Consider the following 20,203-nt stretch of genomic DNA (forward strand, 5'->3'; position numbering starts at 1 on the left):
TGAACTCAGCTCTGCACCAAGCAGACCTAGTAGACATCTACAGAACTCTCCACCCCAAATCAACAGAATATACATTCTTCTCAGCACCACATTGCACTTATTCCAAAATTGACCACATAGTTGGAAGTAAAGCACTCCTCAGCAAACGTAAAAGAACAGAAATTATAACAAACTGTCTCTCAGACCACAGTGCAATCAAACTAGAATTCAGGATTAAGAAACTCACTCAAAACTGCTCAACTGGCCAGGCGCAGTGGCTCACGCCTGTAATCCCAGCACTTTGGGAGGCCAAGGTGGGCGGATCACAAGGTCAGGAGATCGAGACCATCCTGGCTAACGCGGTGAAACCCCGTCTCTACTAAAAAAAATACAAAAAATTAGCCGGGCGTAGTGGCGGGCGCCTGTAGTCCCAGCTACTCGGGAGGCTGAGGCAGGAGAATGGCGTGAACCCGGGAGGCGGAGCTTGCAGTGAGCAGATATCGCGCCACTGCACTCCAGCCTGGGCGACAGAGCAAGACTCCATCTCAAAAAAACAAAAAACAAAAAAAAAAAAAGCTGCCCAACTACATGGAAACTGAATAACTTGGTCCTGAATGACTACTGGGTACATAACGAAATGAAGGAATAAATAAAGATGTTCTTTGAAACCAATGAGAACAAAGACACAACATACTAGAATCTCTGGGACACATTCAAAGCAGTGTGTAGAGGGAAATTTATAGCACTAAATGCCCACAAGGGAAAGCAGGAAAGATCCAAAATTGACACCCTAACATCACAATTAAAAGAACTAGAGAAGCAAGAGCAAACAAATTCAAAAGCTAGCAGAAGGCAAGAAATAACTAAGATCAGAGCAGAACTGAAGGAAATAGAGACACAAAAAAACTTTCAAAAAATCAATGAATCCAGGAGCTGCTTTTTGAAAAGATCAACAAAATTGATAGACCGCTAGCAAGACTAATAAAGAAGAAAAGACAGAAGAATCAAACAGACACAATAAAAAATGATAAAGGGGATATCACCACCGATCCCACAGAGATACAAACTACCATCAGAGAATACCATAAACACCTCTATGTAAATAAACTAGAAAATCTAGAAGAAATGGATAAATTCCTGGACACATACACCCTCCCAAGACTAAACCAGGAAGAAGTTGAATGTCTGAATAGACCAATAAGGCTCTGAAATTAAGGCAATAATTAATAGCCTACCAATCAAAAAAAGTCCAGGACCAGATGGATTCACAGCTGAATTCTACCAGAAGTACAAAGAGGAGCTGGTACCATTCCTTCTGAAACTATTCCAATCAATAGAAAAAGAGGGAATCCTCCCTAACTCATTTTATGAGGCCAGCATCATCCTGATACCAAAGCCTGGCAGAGACACAACAAAAAAAGAGAATTTTAGACCAATATCCCTGATGAACATCGATGCAAAAATCCTCAATAAAATACTGGCAAACCGAATCCAGCAGCACATCAAAAAGCTCATCCACAATGATCGAGTGGGCTTCATCCCTGGGATGCAAGGCTTGTTCAACATACACAAATCAATAAACGTAATCCATCATATAAACAGAACCAAAGACAAAAACCACATGATTATCTCAATAGATGCAGAAAAGGCCTTCGACAATATTCAACAGCCGTTCATGCTAAAAACTCTCAATAAATCAGGTATTGATGGGGTGTATCTCAAAATAATAAGAGTTATTTATGACAAACCCACAGCCAATATCATACTGAATGGGCAAAAGCTGGAAGCATTCCCTTTGAAAACTGGCACAAGACAGGGATGCCCTCTCTCACCACTCCTATTCAACATAGTGTTGGAAGTTCTGGCCAGGGCAATCAGGCAGGAGAAAGAAATAAAGGGTATTCAATTAGGAAAAGGGGAAGTCAAATTGTCCCTGTTTGCAGATGACATGATTGTATATTTAGAAAACCCCATCGTCTCAGCCCAAAATCTCCTTAAGCTGATAAGCAACTTCAGCAAAGTCTCAGGATACAAAATCAATGTGCAAAAATCACAAGCATTCTTATACACCAGTAACAGACAAACAGAGAGCCAAATCATGAGTGAACACCCATTCACAATTGCTTCAAAGAGAATAAAATACCTAGGAATCCAACTTACAAGGGATGTGAAGGACCTCTTCAAGAACTACAAACCACTGCTCAACGAAATAAAAGAGGACACAAACAAATGGAAGAACATTCCATGCTCATGGATAGGAAGAATCAATATTGTGAAAATGGCCATACTGCCCAAGGTAATTTATAGATTCAATGCCATCCCCATCAAGCTAACAATGACTTTCTTCACAGAATTGGAAAAAACTACTTTAAATTTCATATGGAACCAAAAAAGAGCCCTCATTGCCAAGACAATCCTAAGCCAAAAGAACAAAGCTGGAGACATCATGCTATCTGACTTCAAACTATACTACAAGGCTACAGTAACCAAAACAGCATGGTACTGGTACCAAAACAGATATATAGACCAATGGAACAGAAGACAGCCCTCAGAAATAATACCACACATCTACAACCATCTGATCTTTGACAAACCTGACAAAAACAAGCAATGGGGAAAGGATTCCCTATTTAATAAATGGTTCTGGGAAAACTGGTAGCCATATGTAGAAAGCTGAAACTGGATCCCTTCCTTACACCTTATACAAAAATTAATTCAAGATGGATTAAAGACGTAAATGTCAGACCTAAAACCATAAAAACCCTAGAAGAAAACCTAGGCAATACCATTCAGGACAGGCATGGGCAAGGACTTCTTCATGTCTAAAACACCAAAAGCAATGGCAACAAAAGCCAAAATTGAGAAATGGGATCTAATTAAACTAAAGAGCTTCTGCACTGCAAAAGAAACTACTATCACAGTAAACAGGCAAACTACAGAATGAGAGAAAATTTCTGCAATCTACCCATCTGACAAAGGGCTAATATCCAGAATCTACAAAGAACTTAAACAAATTTACAAGAAAAAATCAAACAACCCCATCAAAAAGTGGGCAAAGGATATGAACAGACACTTCTCAAAAGAAGACATTTATGCAGCCAACAGACACAGGAAAAAATGCTCATCATCACTGGCCATCAGAGAAATGCAAATCAAAACCACAATGAGATACCATCTCACACCAGTTAGAATGGAGACCATTAAAAAGTCAGGAAACAACAGGTGCTGGAGAGGATGTGGAGAAATAGGAACATTTTTACACTGTTGGTGGGACTGTAAACTAGTTCAACCATTGTGGAAGACAGTGTGGCGATTCCTCAAGGATCTAGAACTAGAAATACCATTTGACCCAGCCATTCCATTACTGCGTATGTACCCAAAGGATTATAAATCATGCTGCTATAAAGACACATGCACACGTATGTTTACTGTGGCACTATTCACGATAGCAAAGACTTGGAACTAACCCAAATGTCCATCAATGATAGACTGGGTTAAGAAAATGTGGCACATATACACCATGGAATACTATGCAGCCATAAAAAAGATGAGATCATGTCCTTTGCGGGGACATGGATGAAGTTGGAAACCATCATTCTGAGCAAGCTATCGCAAGGAGAGAAAACCAAACACTGCATATTCTCACTCATAGGTGGTAATTGAACAACGAAAACACTTGGACACAGGATGGGAAACATCACACACTGGGGCCTGTCTTGGGGTGGTGGGAGCTGGGAGGGATAGCATTAGGAGATATACCTAATATAAATGACAAGTTAATGGGTGCGGCACACCAATATGGCACATGTATACATATGTAACAAACCTCCATGTTGTGCACATGTGCCCTAGAACTTAAAGTATAATAAAAAATAATCATAATAAATAAAATAAAAAAGGGAGGAAAAAACAAGAAAATAGTCCTTATTATAACAAAATCTAGAAGAGTAGATAGTATTCAATAACTTAAAATATAGATACTGCTGTTGATTCAATAAATATTTAGCTAACATCTATTATATGCGAAGCATCATGCCAAGTACCAGGAATGCAAAGATGAAGAATAAATGAGCCGGGCACAAATGGTTCACACCTATAATCCCAACATTTTGGGACGCCAAGGTGGGCAGATCACTTGAGGCCAGGAGTTCAAGACAAGCCTGGCTAACATGGTGAAATCCCGTCTCTACTAAAAATACAAAAATTAGCCAGGTATGGTGGCGGGTGCCTGTAATCCCAGCTACTCGGGAGGCTGAGGCGGGAGAATCTCTTGAACCCGGGAGATGGAGGTTGCAGTGAGCCAAGATTACACCACTGCACTCCGGCCTGGGCACCAGAGGGAGACTCTGCCTCAAAAAAAAATTTAAATGATGCCTACCTTCAAGCAACCAGTGTAATAGGGAAAAGACTTGTAACAGAGATGGGGAGGGGAGTAAAATGAAACAAGCCAGGAAGAAGCATTACCCCCAGAAGAGTCATATTTCACTTGGCAAGGAGCCTCAAGAGTGCTGGTACAGATTAAATGGTATAGAAACTTGACCCGTAGGCTTGTCAGTTCGCTTGTCTGTTCTGTAAAAGCAAGCAAGGCTATTCAATCTCAGTCTTTATTCCCTGCCCACCTCATTTGCTCCAGCCCACATCATGAGAACAAATAAAATTCCTTTCTCTACTTCATCCTCCTTTAGAAGACCGGGTGAAAGGAACAACTTTACTCCCAGAAAGCTTCTTTTTCCAATGAACCTAAATGCCAATCCATAAAAAATCTAGATTTCATTGATAAGAACTTTAGAGTTCAGCAAAAGATCTAGGGAATCTCAAGTATTCCCCCAACAGCAACCCAAGTTGAGGCCATTTGAATAGTTGTCTGATCTCCAAGGAGCCTCTGGAGAACAGAAAGGAAAAAAAAAAAATCTACGTTCAAGAAAGATGAACTTAAGTTCAGGATTCACTTAAATGGAAGCTTACAAAGATTACTCTTCCTTTCTTAGAATGTTCCCAATAAACCAGAAGAAAAGGAAGAGAACCCAAATGATGATATAAATATGTGACGGCATATGTATTTCTCTAGCACATCCTTTCATGAAGATTGCGTTTTGCATGGTACCAGTACAAAAACAGACACATAGACCAATGGAAAGAATAGAAAACTCAAAAATAAAGCACACACTTAAAACAATCTTGTCTTTGACAAGGCTGACAAAAACAAGCACTGGGGAAAGGACTCTCTGTATAATAAATGGTGCTGGGATAACTGGCCAGCCATATGCAGAAGGATGAAACTGCAAATAGTGCTGGGATAACTGGCCAGCCATATGCAGAAGGATGAAACTGCAAATGGTGCTGGGATAACTGGCCAGCCATATGCAGAAGGATGAAACTGCAAATGGTGCTGGGATAACTGGCCAGCCATATGCAGAAGGATGAAACTGGACCCTTACCTTTCACTATATACAAAAATTAACTCAAGACAGATTAAAGATTTAAATGTAAGCTCTCAAACTATAAAAATCCTAGAAGAAAACCTAGGAAATATCCTTCTCAACATCAGCCTTGGCAAATAATTCTTGGCTAAGTCCCCAAAAGCAATTGCAACCAAAACAAAAATTGACAAGTGGGACCTAATTAAACTAAAAAGCTACACAGCAAAAGAAACTATCAATAGACAACCTACAGAATGGGAAAAAATATTCACAAACAGGTCTAATATCCAGAATCTATAAGGAACTTAAATCAAGAAGCAAAAACCAAATAACCCCATTTAAAAATGGTCAAAGGACATGAACAGACATTTTCTCAAAAGAAGATATATAAGTGGCCAAGAAACATACGAAAAAATGCTCATTATCACTCATCATCAGAGAAATGCAAATCAAAACCATAGTGAGATACCATCTCATGCCAGTCAGAATGACTATTATTAAAAAGTCAAAAAAACAAACAAACAGATGCTGGCAAGGCTGCTGAGAAAAGAGGATGCTTATACACTGTTGGTGGGAATGTAAATTAATTCAGCTACTGTGGAAATGAGTTTGGAGATTTCTCAAAGAACTTAAAACAGAGCTACCATTTGACTCGGCAATCCCATTCATTAGTGGGTATGCCAAAGGAAAATACATCATTCTCCCCATGCACTCGTACGTTCATCGCTGCACTATTCACAATAGCAGAGACACAGAGTCAACCTAGGTGCCCATCAAGGTGAATTGGATAAAGAAAATATGGTACATATATACCATGGAGTACTACGCAGCCATAAAAAAAGAATGAAATCATGTCCTTTGCAGCAACATGGATGGAGCTAGAGGCCATAATCCTAAGTGAATTAATGTAGGTACAGAAAACCAAATACCACATGTTCTCACTTATAAGTGGGAGCTAAATATTGAGCATTCATGGACATGAACATGGGAGCAACAGACACTGTGGACTGCTAGAGGGGAGAAAGGAGAGGGGTAATGGGTCAAAAACTACCTATTGGGTACTATGCTCACTACCTGGGTGCAATGTACCCATGTAACAAAACTGCACATGTATTCCCTGTATCTAAAATAAAAGTTGGAGGAAAAAGAAGATTAATGTGTTTTTAAAGTGTTTATCTCATTCAGCCTAAAAACAGTTCTGTGATATTCAAAAAGTGGTAATCAGTTGGGCATGGTGGCTCATGCCTACAATCCCAACACTTTGAGAGGCTAAGGCGAGAGGATTACTTGAGGCCTGGAGTTCAAAACCAGCCTGGTCAACATACTGAAACCCTGTCTCTACAAAAGATAAATTTTAAATTTAGCTGGGCATGATAGCACATACCTGTAGTCCCAGCTACTGGGGAGGCTGAGGCAGGAGGATTCCTTGAGCCCAGGAGTTCAAGGCTACAATAAGCCATGATGATGCCACTGTACTCCAGCCTGAACAACAGAGTAAAATTCTATCTCGGAAAAATAAAAAAGGTAGTAATCATTTTGACTTTCATTCTAAGTATACTTTATAAAGAAGCATGACCTTTTTTTTTTTTTTTTGAGATGGAGTCTCTCTCTGTTGGCCAGGCTGGAGTGCAGTGGCACCATCTCGGCTCACTGCCACCTCTGCCTACTGGGTTCAAGCGATTCTCCTGCCTCAGCCTCCCTAGTAGCTGGGATTACAGGCGCGTACCACCATGCCTGGCTGATTTTTGTATTTTTAGTAGAGATGAGGTTTTACCATGTTGGTCAGGTTGGTCTCCAACTCCTGACCTCATGATCTGCCCACCTCAACCTCCCAAAGTGCTGGGATTACGGGCTTGAGCCACCAGGCCTGGCCTAAGTATGACCTTTCAAATATATAATCTATGAAAGATATCCTCCCTCTAGAAATATTCCTTTAAAAATTTTTTTTAAGTTCTAATTTTCATGGGTACATAGTAGGTGTATATATTTTTGGGGCACATAAGATGTTTTGATACAGACATGCAATTTTAAATAAACATATCATGGAGAATAGGGTATCCACCCCATCAAGCATTTATCCTTTGTGTTACAAACAATCTAAATATACTCTTTGAGTTATTTTAAAATGAACAATTAAGTTATCATTGACTAGAGTCGCCCTGTTGTGCTATCAAATAGCAGGTCTTATTCATTCTTTTTTTTTTTTTTTTGTACCCATCAACCATCCCTGCCTCTTCCCCCAGCCCCCTGCTACCCTTCCCAAGCTCTGGTAACCATCCTTCTATTCTCTTTGTCCATGAGTTCAATTGTTTTGATTTTTACGTCCCACAAACAAGTGAGAACATCCAATGTTTGTCTTCCTGTGCCTGGCTTATTTCACTTAATGATCTTCAGTTCCATTGATGTTGTTGCAAGTGACAGGATCTCATTCTTTCTTAGGGCCGAACAATACTCCATTGTGTATATGTACCACATTTTCTTTACTCATTCATCTGTTGATGGACACTTAGATTGCTTCCAAATCTTAGTATTCTAAACAGTGCTGCAACAAACATAGGAGTACTGATATTTATTTGATATACTAATTTCCTTTCTTTTGGGTATATACCCAGCAGTGGAATTGCTGGATCATATGGCAGCCCTATTCCTAATTTTTTGAGGAACCTCCAAACTGTTCTCCACAGTGGTTATACTAATTTACATCCCCATCAACAGTGTAGAAGGGTTCCCTTTCTCCACATCCTCGCCAGCATTTGTTATTGCCTGTCTTTAGGATATAAGCCATTGTAACTGGGGTGAGATGTGAGCTCACTGTAGTTTTGATTTGCATTTCTCTGATGATCAGTGATGTTGAGCACCTTTGCTTATGCCTGTTTGCCATTCGTATGACTAGTTTTGAGAAGTGTCTATGCACATCTTTTGTCCATTTTTTGATGTGATTATTGGATGTTTTCCTATAGAGATGTGTGAGCTCCTTATATATTCTGGTTATTAATCCCTTGTCAGATGGGTAGTTTGCAAATATTTTCTCCCATTCTGTGGGTTGTCTCTTCACTTTGCTGATTAGAAATACTCTTAAGTCATTAAGTGATTGGTACCAGAGCAACCTGTAGAAAGAAAACTGCAGAGGAACATTAGCCTAGATTCCATGAGAAAAGCCAGCCATGAAAAAAACAGGCTAGATGAACACCAGCGAAAGGAAATCAAAGTGAATATTTTGAATAAAGGAGAAAGTTAAAAGAGGAACCTAAAGGAACAGATCTAATAGATCAAACAAGCAGTTGTTAAGCTACTGTAATCAAAACCATTCATGAGACATCACTGGACAAAACTAGCTGCACCAAAGGCATGCTCCAAAACATGTTTGGGCGGCCCACGACCAACCTACCAAAACTAAACATTCACTGCCACTACCTAATCAGCATTGTCCTGCTCTGTTCCTCAAGTATCCTGCCTGCTTCCAAGCGCCTCCTCTGGGTTCACTGTATTAGTACAACATTCATGTACTTACTATTCAGTGAAGAACCTGGCAATTCCATATTGGCTAATATCTTCCCTGTTCTCTAGCAGCTGGCACACTGCATCCTCCATGTAGGTGAGGACATGTCGCTGAGCTGCAATCAAATAGCAAGAGAGAAAGAGAAAATGAGAGAAAGATTTTAAAAAGAATGATCCCAATCCTAGTAGGAAGTCATCTGTAAGGCAATCCAGGTGTTGGCTCTGTCTGATGACACTTTATCAGTGGACTGGAATAGGCAAAGCAAACTTGCTGACCCTAATTGAGCTACAGTCTCAAAGGACAGATTGGGAGATGACGTGAACATGACCAATTGCCATTTGACTGGCTGTTAGTATTAGCATCAACCCTTCATTCTTCATCTCAATGACAGGGTGGGTTGAAGAGGAAATTTAGCACCATTCAGCAGATACACCTGGAAGTTCTTTTCTTTCTACCTCCTTCTATTATTTTCCATTTCTGCATCAGAAACTTATCCCAGGGAGTTAGTAATTCCATGCTTGAAGCATGGGTGGTATGATTGTAAAGAAAACTCTGGCCAGGCACGGTGGCTCACGCCTGTAATCCTAGCACTTTGGGAGGCTGAGGCGGGTGGATCACTTGAGGTCAGGAGTTCGAGACCAGCTTGGCAACATGGTGAAAACCTGTCTCTACTAATAATACAAAAATTAGCCACATGCAGTGGCTACTTCCTGAGTAGCTAGTAATCCCAGCTACTCAGGAAGCTGCGGCAGGGGAATTGCTTGAACCTGGGAGGTGGAGGTTGCAGTGAGCCGAGATCATGCCATTGCACTCCAGCCTGGGCGACAGAGCCAGACTTCATTTCATAAAAGAAAAAAAAGAAAACTCAGTTAATTTAAATTAAAAAAAAAAGTCACTGGAAAAGTTTAAGGACCATGAAAATTTTAATGCTGGTGTATATATAAGTTACTAACTTTGGTAAATAACAAAACCGTGAAATCTGTCTGGCTCGGTTTATTAGATATCATGTTTTCTGCATTTGTTGTGACTTGGAAATGTGTGAGTTAATCATGGGCGTATAATAAAAAGTATGAGTATTAGAGTGAGACAGACCTCAGTTTGAATCATGGCTCTGTCTTGGTAGCTTAATCTTGGATAGTTACTTAGTCTACACCTGTTTTCTTCAAGTGTGGAAAGCAATATAATTTAACTATATTTCTCAAAATACGGTCAATCAATTTCTTGATCTGAATCCCCTGGGATGCCGTTTAAAATGCAGATTTATAGTCTGACACTGTCTCAGATTTAGTGACCTTAAATTTCTTACTACAGCCCAGTAATTTTTAACAAGTACCCCTGGTGCTTTTTATGTACTCTTAAGAATCAGTGGTTAAGAACCTGGGCTTTGGATTACAGAGAGTTGAGAACTCCATTCTCAGCTCTGCTGCTTCCTAGTTATGTGACCACAAACAAATTACTCTTCAAGCCTATTTTTCATGGTAAAATGGGGATAATAATGGTACTTACATTATAGGGTTATGAGAAATAAATAAGGTAATACAGGTAAAACACCACTATGTGTTTGGTACATAGTACGTGATTGATAACATGTTTCCTTAAAAGCCTGTCTCAAAGCGTTATTGGGAGTTTACTTCAGTAAACAACACAGGCCAGAACTTCTTAGATGTCAGGTACTCAAATACTTCTTCCCTTTCTCTGAATTTTATCCTTAGGTATGGCAGAGGTATCCTGACAAACTTTACATAGAAGCTTCCAATTCAGTGTCCCCATTTACCATAAAAAATTCAGAGGCTGGGCGCGGTGGCTCACGCCTGTAATCCCAGCACTTTGGGAGGCCGAGGCGGGCGGATCACGAGGTCAGGAGATCGAGACCATCCTGGCTAACACGGTGAAACCCCGTCTCTACTAAAAATACAAAAAATTAGCCAGGCGAGGTGGCAGGCGCCTGTAGTCCCAGCTACTCGGGAGGCTGAGGCAGCAGAATGGTGTGAACTCCGGGGGGCGGAGCCTGCAGTGAGCCGAGATCGCGCCACCGCACTCCAGCCTGGGCGGCTGCGAGACTCTGTCTCAAAAAAAAAAAAAAAAAAAAAAAATTCAGAAAAATACTTTCATCTGGAGCAGTGAGAACAAAAACCCCAAAGTGATGAATATCCTTTCAAAAAGCAATTCTATGAAGTTGCTGCCAAAGTAGACATTGACTTCTTTCACAGTTTCATTCCTCAGGAAAATATGAAGGAATTACCTAAATTATAAATATTGGTATTTCAAAAAACTATTTCCGAAGTCCTGGTAGTCTAGTGAAGCTCATAAAACAAGTAAGTTTATCTGCCAACCTGAGCCCAAGAGTCTTCATTTGACCATAATGATCACGGTGACCTAAGGTTTCACCACGTTCCCAGCAGCCTAAAGGCCAGATGGATGACCTGTTTACATTCTGTGACTCATTCTATCTAAATGAGTGCTTCCCAAAACTAACAACTATCAACCACTGCAAACCCTGACTGCCTACCCCCAACCCCACCCAAAAAGAGGTGAAAACAAAATCAGTGCCTCAACTGAACAGTTCATGCAACTAGAAAACTGTTTAAGAAATGGCCAAAACTAAGAGTGAAGCTGTGAGATAATACCTGCCAATTTCTGGCATTGTTTTCAAAATATAATAATTATAATTAGGTGTATATTAAATTGGGAGGGAAAATGGCCAGGGAAACATTAAAATCAGCTGCATTTTCACCTCTGTGTTCTCCTTCCTTTCTTCTATCGGTTTATCCTGATCTTGCAAAAAGATTCCTTCCTTGGGCTATATGGCCTTTTATGACTTAGCTCTACCTAAGGCTAGTACAGGATTTTTTTTTTTTTCTTTTTGATGGTAGAAATGAAAGAGCTGTACTTAGAAGCAAATCCTGCTGTTTCTCCTCCCTAGCTCCAGGGACTGAAAGTTAATGTGAAAGCTCTTTGCGGGATAAATATTTTCAGAGCAGTAAAAATCAAAGCACTTTTGTCCTTCTAGAAAAAAAAAAAAAGGAGGAATTTTCTAGAAAATAGACTTTATACCAAAAATATAAAAAAGGAAAGAAAGAAATATATTGGACCAGGCTTGTTTAACATTTATCTGCCAATCAGATAGTTTCACATTACAAATAATAACAGCTACCATTTTTGAGTACTTGCACAATTTATTAAACAACAATGTGACAGATACAGTACTGTACTAATTGTTTCACGTGCTTTATTCTATTTCTTCCAAATACAATCCTATAATAGTTATTCCTAGACTTCTATTTTTACAAGTGGGAGAACTGAGACTTACAAAATTAAAATAATTTACACAGCTACTGGGAAGAGAAGCCAAGATTTGAACCAAGGTTTACCTGATACCAAGAACCCATTCTCTTAACATGTTGCCTCACCATTAACACTTTATAATCAGTTATGGAAGTAAAAATTATCTTTATTTTACACAGTGCACAAAGGCAGGAATGTATATTGATAGTAAAATCACCTGAGAGATATGGTCCATTTGGGTCCACGTGAATTTATGTGTGTGTATGTCTGTCTGTCCTGTCCCCCCACCTTCATACCAATCAGCATTTGTGTGAAGTTAGAACTTGTCCCTAAATTTGAAAGTTTCTTGAAAAGAACCATCCCATCCATTCCTAGTTCACAAAGTAGAAATAGAAAGCCCTGGTGTTCTTTTTATGTGTGAGTGAAGCGAAGAAGCTAAGAAGAAAAGTTCCTCCCTGCAGAGAGTTTTACACCAGCCAACAGCCAAGTGCAAGGCTCTCCCTAATTGCTGTGCCCTGGTGGTTTCCTTCACCTGCAGCTCTTATCAGTCTAATGCTCCCTCTGTGGTTAAGGGTACCACCCAACACTGGAAAATCCTTAGTTTATCAAACTTCAATGAGACAGAAGTTCAAAGCTCTTGCCTGGCAATAAAACATGGAGAGTGTCATTTTACATTTTTTTTAATGCAAAGGAATGGGCTTTAATTAATGTGAATGATTAAAGAATAAAAACAGCACACCTGCATCCCTGGAGGGCAAAGATATCTGGGCACCTTAGCTGCCCTCTTGGAAAAGGAAAGCATTTAAGACAGGCTTTTCCTCTTTGGCTTTGCCATGACTTCCACAACAAGATGAGGATTAAGTGTTCTAACCTGTACCTATGCTCTAGTGTCCTAAAATTCACACTAATGCCCAATTGTCCATGTCTTGCTCACTGTCTGAGATAAGCATTTACAATTTCATCATGCTATACTGAAAAATCTAAGGCAAATGTAAGTAAACACTATATGATCCTTACTTGAACCTAGCAAGTGAAAGCAATTGTGGATCAGAAACTTCTTGGTTCTGTTGACTCATAATCTCTTTATAATACTGTCAATCCTGCTATAAAATGGGTATGATTCTAAGAATATGTCTGATAATAAACTACTTCTTTAGAAAGCATTCAGTATATGCAAAAGGTCACATGTTAATGATTATATCATTATTGCTACATGCTGACTCTGCAGATTGAAACAGCGTAACAATTTTTACCGAGATGGTTAAGAACATGGGCTCTTGAGCCCACTGAAGCCGGATATGGTTTCTAGCTCTGTCATTTACTGACTGTAACTTTATATAACTCACCTTATCTCTCTGCCCTTTTCTATAAAATTGGGCAATACTAGTACCTACCACAGAAGACTGTGGTGAAGATTAAATAAAATATGTAATCATCTTAGAATAGTGCTTGGCACATAGTAAGTGCTCAAACAATATTGCCCCTTACCCCCTTATTGAAAGTTCTGCTCAGTTTTATCCATGTCCAAACATTATTCTCAGTAAACTATCACAAAGACAAAAAACCAAACACCGCATGTTCTCACTCATAGGTGGGAATTGAACAATGAGAACTCATGGACACAGGAACGGGAACATCACACTCCGGGGACTGTTGCGGGGTGGGGGGAGGGGGGAGGGACAGCGTTAGGAGATATACCTAATGCTAAATGACGAGTTAATGGGTGCAGGAAATCAACATGGCACATGGATACATATGTAACAAACCTGCACATTGTGCACATGTACCCTAAAACCTAAAGTATAATAATAATAAAAAAAAGAAAGTTCTGCTCATCAAACCAAGATGTTTAGATTATCTTCAAGGATTCTTGGGCTACATAAAATCTACAACTATAAAAACATACATCATCATATACCCAGTTCAGGTATGACCTTTAAACTTGTAGGAAGCATTCATTTATTAACTGCTAATTACTCAGCAGGCCCTAATTTATATGGGGAAAATCCAAAACTATTTCTTTTTATTCTCTTCCCAAGCATAAATACCATAAAAGTATTAGTTGTTTATTTCACAATTAAACGATAAGGGGTCCTATTTGGAAATTTTTGCTTGAGGGGTCTAGAATTTCCACCTTAACATTAGTTAGAGCACTCTTTTTAAAAAATTGTTATTTAATACAGAGTCCCAATACTAGAATAACTAAGTCTCACTGGAAAAAATCTTCATATGAATTGCTATATATTAACAGATGCACACATAGGCAATAGCAGTACAAGTGAAAAGCAGAGTATATACATATACTCAACTTTAAACCTGACTTTTTCCTCCCTTGCCAGAGTTTGATAAATAAATTGATAAACACATAGAGTTTTCCTTTCTTCCTTTTGAGACATATTTTGGTCTATGAGGCCTCTTGAGATTGAGATGCTGGATGGCACAAATAAATGTTTGCTGAACTAAATTAAAATGCTCTCTAAGATTTAAAAAAAAAGTAAACCTGTTAATCAACAACCTGTCATGTAAACTACTTAGAAGTTTCAAGTTCAATATCATTTATAAATCACTAACATAATCTAGTATTTGATCTTGTGAGGTACAAATAGATAGCTTAATGGTTTAAAAAGTTGATAGACCTCTAAAATTAATTATTTACATCCTCCATCTTTACTGGTATATCCTGGTCCAAGGATATAGTGTGTTCTTGTGAAACATTTTGTCATCCATACGAGACCATCTTTGATCTTAGACCACACTAGATCAATTTCCCTTAACCAAAGGGAATGGGGAAATGAGGAAATCTAGCACATGTAATTTTTATACAACCCAACGAAGTAGGTAATAGCATTTTTTCAAAAACTAGAGCGGTTAAGAAACCTGCCCAAAGTCTAAATAAATGGCAGAGGTTAGATTCAAACTTAAATTTGACTCCAAAGCCCATGTTCTTCCATTCACCCCACTACCTCTCAAAACCAAAAATGAAAGCAAAACAAGAAAAATCCAAAAACCTACAATGTGCCCCATCTTACGTTGTATTATCTAGAAATTGCTGGCTCTTCCCTGTTAATACTTTATAGTATTAAGAAGCTTAAATTGGTAAATCAAAGTATTGGTATGATCTTTTTAAAAAATGTTTATTTCTAGTTAAACATACAATAATTTTTAAAGGTTCAAACAATACAGATAAAGCTAAAGACTAATTCCAGTTCCCATAGATAACAACTATTATCAGTTTGGGGTGCATATTTTCAAAAATATAGAAATATAGTTTGTGAGCTTGTTTTGTTTTCATGTTTTAAGTTTTTTTAAGTGTCTGATATATCCTTTCTGCGTCTTTTTTTTTTTAAATCAACAATGTCTGGAGATCTTTTATAAAACAATATGGAACCTACTTACCTTTTTGATAGTTCCCAATGGTAAATATTTTCCTACGGATAAACATTTAGGTTGTTTCCATGTTTTCACTGTAATAAACTGGGCTGTGTTGAACATTCTTGTAAGTGTTTCCTTGTATATATGTGCAAGAGTTTTTCTAAGGTAGATACCTCAAGATGGAATTGGCATTTCATAGGATGCACAGGATATCTTCGTGTTTACCAGAGATAGACAATTGCTTTTACAAATTAGTTATTCCAATTTACAAGCCACCAGCTGTATGAGTATCTATTTTCACTATCCTTGGCCTAATGCTTTTTAATTTTGCCGATTTAATAGTTAGAAAATAGCTTTCCTCTGTTGTTTTAATTTTACTTTTCTTGATTACAAATAAAGTTAAGCACATTTTCATGTTTATTTGTATTTCTTATCCTTTGCCAGTTTTCTTCTCTGGTTGTCTTTTTTTTCTTCTTCTTGACTTGTAGATAATTCTATACATGTCACAAATACATCTACTTCATGGTCATCTTTTAACTTCTCTGTGGTATCTTTCATTTTACAGAAGTTTTAAGTGTTGATACAGTCAAAATAATGTATCTGTGGCTTTTTTTGGTGTGCTTTGTGTCCTATTCAAAAAGGCCTTCTCTACTCCAAGTGTATAAGCCTATTATCCTATATTCCAGTCTGCACTGCATGATAGTGCCACCTTTAAAGAGCCATGCAGTATGACATGTACCAAACAGAACTTTCTGAGAACAAATTTGCAAATTAAGGAATGACCTTTTATTTTATAATTGTTAATTATAAAACAGACAAAAGCAATACATTGCATCTATGCATCCAAACCACTAAAGTCCTGCTATACGGCTAGTCAAACTCAAATACTAAAAGACACGCCAGAGGCAAACAAAGCATTACACATATGCTAACATCACCTGTGACAACCAGAAAACAAGAGGTGTCTAAAGATCTTTATGTTAAGTAGAGGATGAAAATCTAAAGTCTATTTCCCTCAACCAAAAGGGGTATTGTACTGGTTAATAGCTGTGCAAAGCTGAGTGCCTTGACATTCAACACAGTCTCTGGTCAACCATTAATCCTCCCCTCTTCCCTTCTCTTTCCTAAAACTGATGGGGTTTTTTTTGTTTGTTTGTTTTATATATAGTTTTGGGATGTCAATTAAGGGTAAGTGCTTAAATCCTACAGCCTCAGTATTTCCGGCCTAAATCTCATAATAATACAGCATTTGTAGGTTGGACTACTGCAATTTCAAGTGCCAGAAACTACAGAATCTTTTTTTTTTAAGTCGGAGTCTCGCTGTTGTCACCCAGGCTGGAGTGTAGTGGCGTGATCTCGGCTCACTGCAACCTCCACCTCCAGGGTTCAAGCGATTCTCCTGCCTCAGCCTCCTGAGTAGGTGGGATTACAGGCGCCTGCCACCATGCTCAGCTAATTTTTGTACTTTTAGTAGAGACAGGGTTTCACCATGTTGGCCAGGCTGGTCTCAAACCCTTGACCTCAGGTGATCCGCCTGCCTTGGCCTCCCAAAGTACTGGGATTACAGGCGTAAGCCACCATGCTCAGCCTCTTTTTTTTTTAAGGAGATTTTCACAGAAGTTCAAACTTAAAGCACTCAGCTAGCTGACCATAACAAAATGTACTTCCTGAACACCAGAGAAATCTAAAGTAGCACTTAAGTTTCCCACAGTTACAATCTAAGGGACATATGAAGAACCCAAGTAATATTTGTCATGGCAATAACTTTGCAAAAATAGTTACTAATAGAGCAGTATAGTTATCAAGTCAATGCCATAAACATTCACGTAACTATTTTCCAGAAAGTATCATGGGTAAAAAAAAATCCTGTAAATTGCTAAACATGTAGTAAATCATATGCCACTCATAACGTTGTCAAACAGGGAAGTAATAAAATTACAAGGTGAAAATTAACTGTGCTATAGCACGAGTTGTAGTCTTGCAGCCGGGCATGGTGGTGCATGCCTGTGGTCCCAGTTACTCATGAGGCTGAGGCAGGAGGATCCCTTGAGCCCAGGAGTTCAAGACCAACATAGTAGGACTCCTGTCTCTTTAAAAAAAAAAAAAAAAGTATAGCCTTTGGGGGCAAATCATATATTTATCAATTATCATTAAATTTACAGATTAATATTAATTGGTAATATGCAATTTAACTATGAATATACAGATTAGTGATATTAATGCAATAAGATACTAATAAACAGCTTAATCATTTGCTTGGTGTTTTACATTAAAAATATTACATAAAAATTAGTTGGCATTCACAACAACTGAACTAACAGTAACAGGATCTCATTTTTTCTAATGACAAAAAGATACAGAAAAGGTCTAATTTAAAGTAACTGAAAACTCACGGGCTTAGAATTCCCTGTCCTCTCTCTTGTGGTTGATGTGGCTCTGCACGAAGGTGGAGATTCTTTTTCAAATAAGTCTCACATGTGAAATCCCCACTAAGAACTATCTCCGCATACTGTTTATGGGATATAGCTGTAATAATGCTCAATAATCCCTTTGAGTTTCTATTTTTGTTATGAAAGTAAAGGATGCTATTGTAGATATTTATAGATACAAAAAGGCCTAGGCCAAAGTGCACAAAAACCATATGGGGCAAATGGCTGGAACAGCATAGGCTAGACAGAGAGGCCCCAGTTTAGTTTACACAGGAAACTCATACTAACACTTAACATATCATCTAAATTAATGGTATAAAAACACCACCAAAGTACCCTATAAAAACATACTTTGGATCTGTTTTACTAGACCAACACAATTTTTGACTCATCACTTTTAGGAATGTTGCAATGTTCAATCCTACCTTTCCTGCCAGGCCCAACTCAAATGCCACCTTCTTTGTGAACCTTTCCCTGATTCTGTCCCAGCCAGAAGTGATCTTCCCTTTTCCCAAACTCCCTAAACACCTATTTTAAATATTTCCAGTGGCACTTTCTACCTTGATACACAGTTATTTCTGTTATACATATGTTATCTTCTTTGTTGGATGTCCTGATCCTTAAAGATAGGCACCATGACTCATTTATCTTTTATTTCCTTTAACATTCAGGACCATTCAGTGTCTTCCACATGGTAGACATTCAAATATTTACTTAATGAACATACAGACTGTATCCACTATTTATAAACTGTGATGCTGTTCTTTATTCCACTCAACCACTTTAGGACTGTGCCTCCCAGGTGGGAAGCACTAAATACCAAAACACATTCTATTACAATGTTAGGGTTCTTACTGGAAGCCACTTTTGTCCTGTTCTCAACCACTCTTTCTGTTGCCTTTTTACTGTTTCTTCGCTCTATTCCAATGAGAAGGCACTTGTTCCTTCTATTGTTACTAAGAGCCTCATTATGTTCAAGGTAAAGCAAAAAAATGCATTCGATGCAATTACCAGTTCCTCACAAATTTGGGGGCTACTTGTCATTTCAACATCCAGGACTTGAATAAAAGAAAGTCCAAATTCTTTTTACTCCTAATAACTATTTTCTTTTTTTCTTTTTAGACAAAATGGAAGCACACAGCACAGGAAGCAGTCCTCAGTAAGCCACCGTTCATAAACAGCTTTGCTGAAAGCCTAACAAAGGTTCTGTTGTGCTCCTGCATGGCAGGGCCAGTAAGCAGCAGGAGCAGATGAACTCTTTAAGAAACAAAGGTTCTGTCTTCATGCAAATGTTTGCATTAATAAAAAATAAAGAAAAAGATATAGAAAACGCAGGCTAGCTGGACATAATAGGTCTCTAAATGGGAGGTTTTTCACATTTTTCAGGCGGAGTCAGCAGGTCTTTTAAAAACTTTGTCATTCTAAACATTTCACAGACATCACAAGAGAGACATGCAAATAACAGAAGCAAATCAAAAGACATCCCGCTGCTGTGCTGGCGCCTCCCTCATCCATGCCTGGTTTGTCATTTTCTGTTAACCCTAGCGCTGGCTGCTGTTTTGTTGAGGAATGGAGTCCCTAGCCCATGTGGCAGTACATGTCTAGCCAGCTGGCCCCAGCACTGATAACATTACAATGCAAGCCATGTACTGCCACTCAGGGACACGTGCTGCCAGGCAACAAGTGCAATGTGTGATTTTTTTACACACTCTGCTTGCAAATCTGCATGGGAAAGAGCCTCTAAACTAACCACTTAATAAGATATGGTCTTCTTGAGTGTGAGCATCACTGAGTAGTTCAGAAGATGAACTTGCTGAGGACCAGTCCTTCAAAGTGAAATACAGTTGACCCTTGAACAATACGGATTTGAATAGCTTGGGTCCACTTAAAAGCGAGGGTTTTTTCCAACCAAATGTAGGTTGAAACTTCAGTATTCTCAGGAAGCAAAACACACGTATAGGGAGGGCCAACTTCTCATAGATTCGGGTTCCACAGGGCCAACTGCAGGACTTGAGGATGCACAGATTTTGGTATACTCAGAGGGCCCTGGAACTAACCCCCTGCATATCCTCATGGATGACTGTATACAATAAGGGCCTTAAAGTAAATACAGAAACTTAAAAAACTCATGTGGGGAGAGGGTTACCAAATACCTATTCTGTGCCAAGCACTGTACTATGTATTCAACTTACCTTGTCTCTAACTTTCACAACCACCAT

The 20,203-nt window shown here is 38.7% G+C and overlaps 1 protein-coding gene across 5 annotated transcripts in view; it reads right to left on the reverse strand.

The window, feature by feature from the left end:
* The window catches only part of CSTPP1 (centriolar satellite-associated tubulin polyglutamylase complex regulator 1), a 225,786-nt gene that overhangs the window by 172,959 nt on the left and 32,624 nt on the right, over positions 1–20,203 (reverse strand). For 3 of the 5 annotated variants that reach the window (XM_055281700.2, XM_055281699.2, XM_055281698.2), the window contains exon 2: positions 8,911–9,013. The exons of the other annotated variants lie outside the window; for them this stretch is intronic. In XM_055281700.2, coding sequence (XP_055137675.1) covers positions 8,911–9,013 — 103 coding nt within the window. The remainder of the gene's footprint in view (positions 1–8,910; positions 9,014–20,203) is intronic. 5 annotated transcript variants of the gene reach the window in all.

The sequence above is a fragment of the Symphalangus syndactylus genome, chromosome 6, assembly GCF_028878055.3.
Source record: "Symphalangus syndactylus isolate Jambi chromosome 6, NHGRI_mSymSyn1-v2.1_pri, whole genome shotgun sequence".
NCBI lineage: Eukaryota > Metazoa > Chordata > Mammalia > Primates > Hylobatidae > Symphalangus > Symphalangus syndactylus.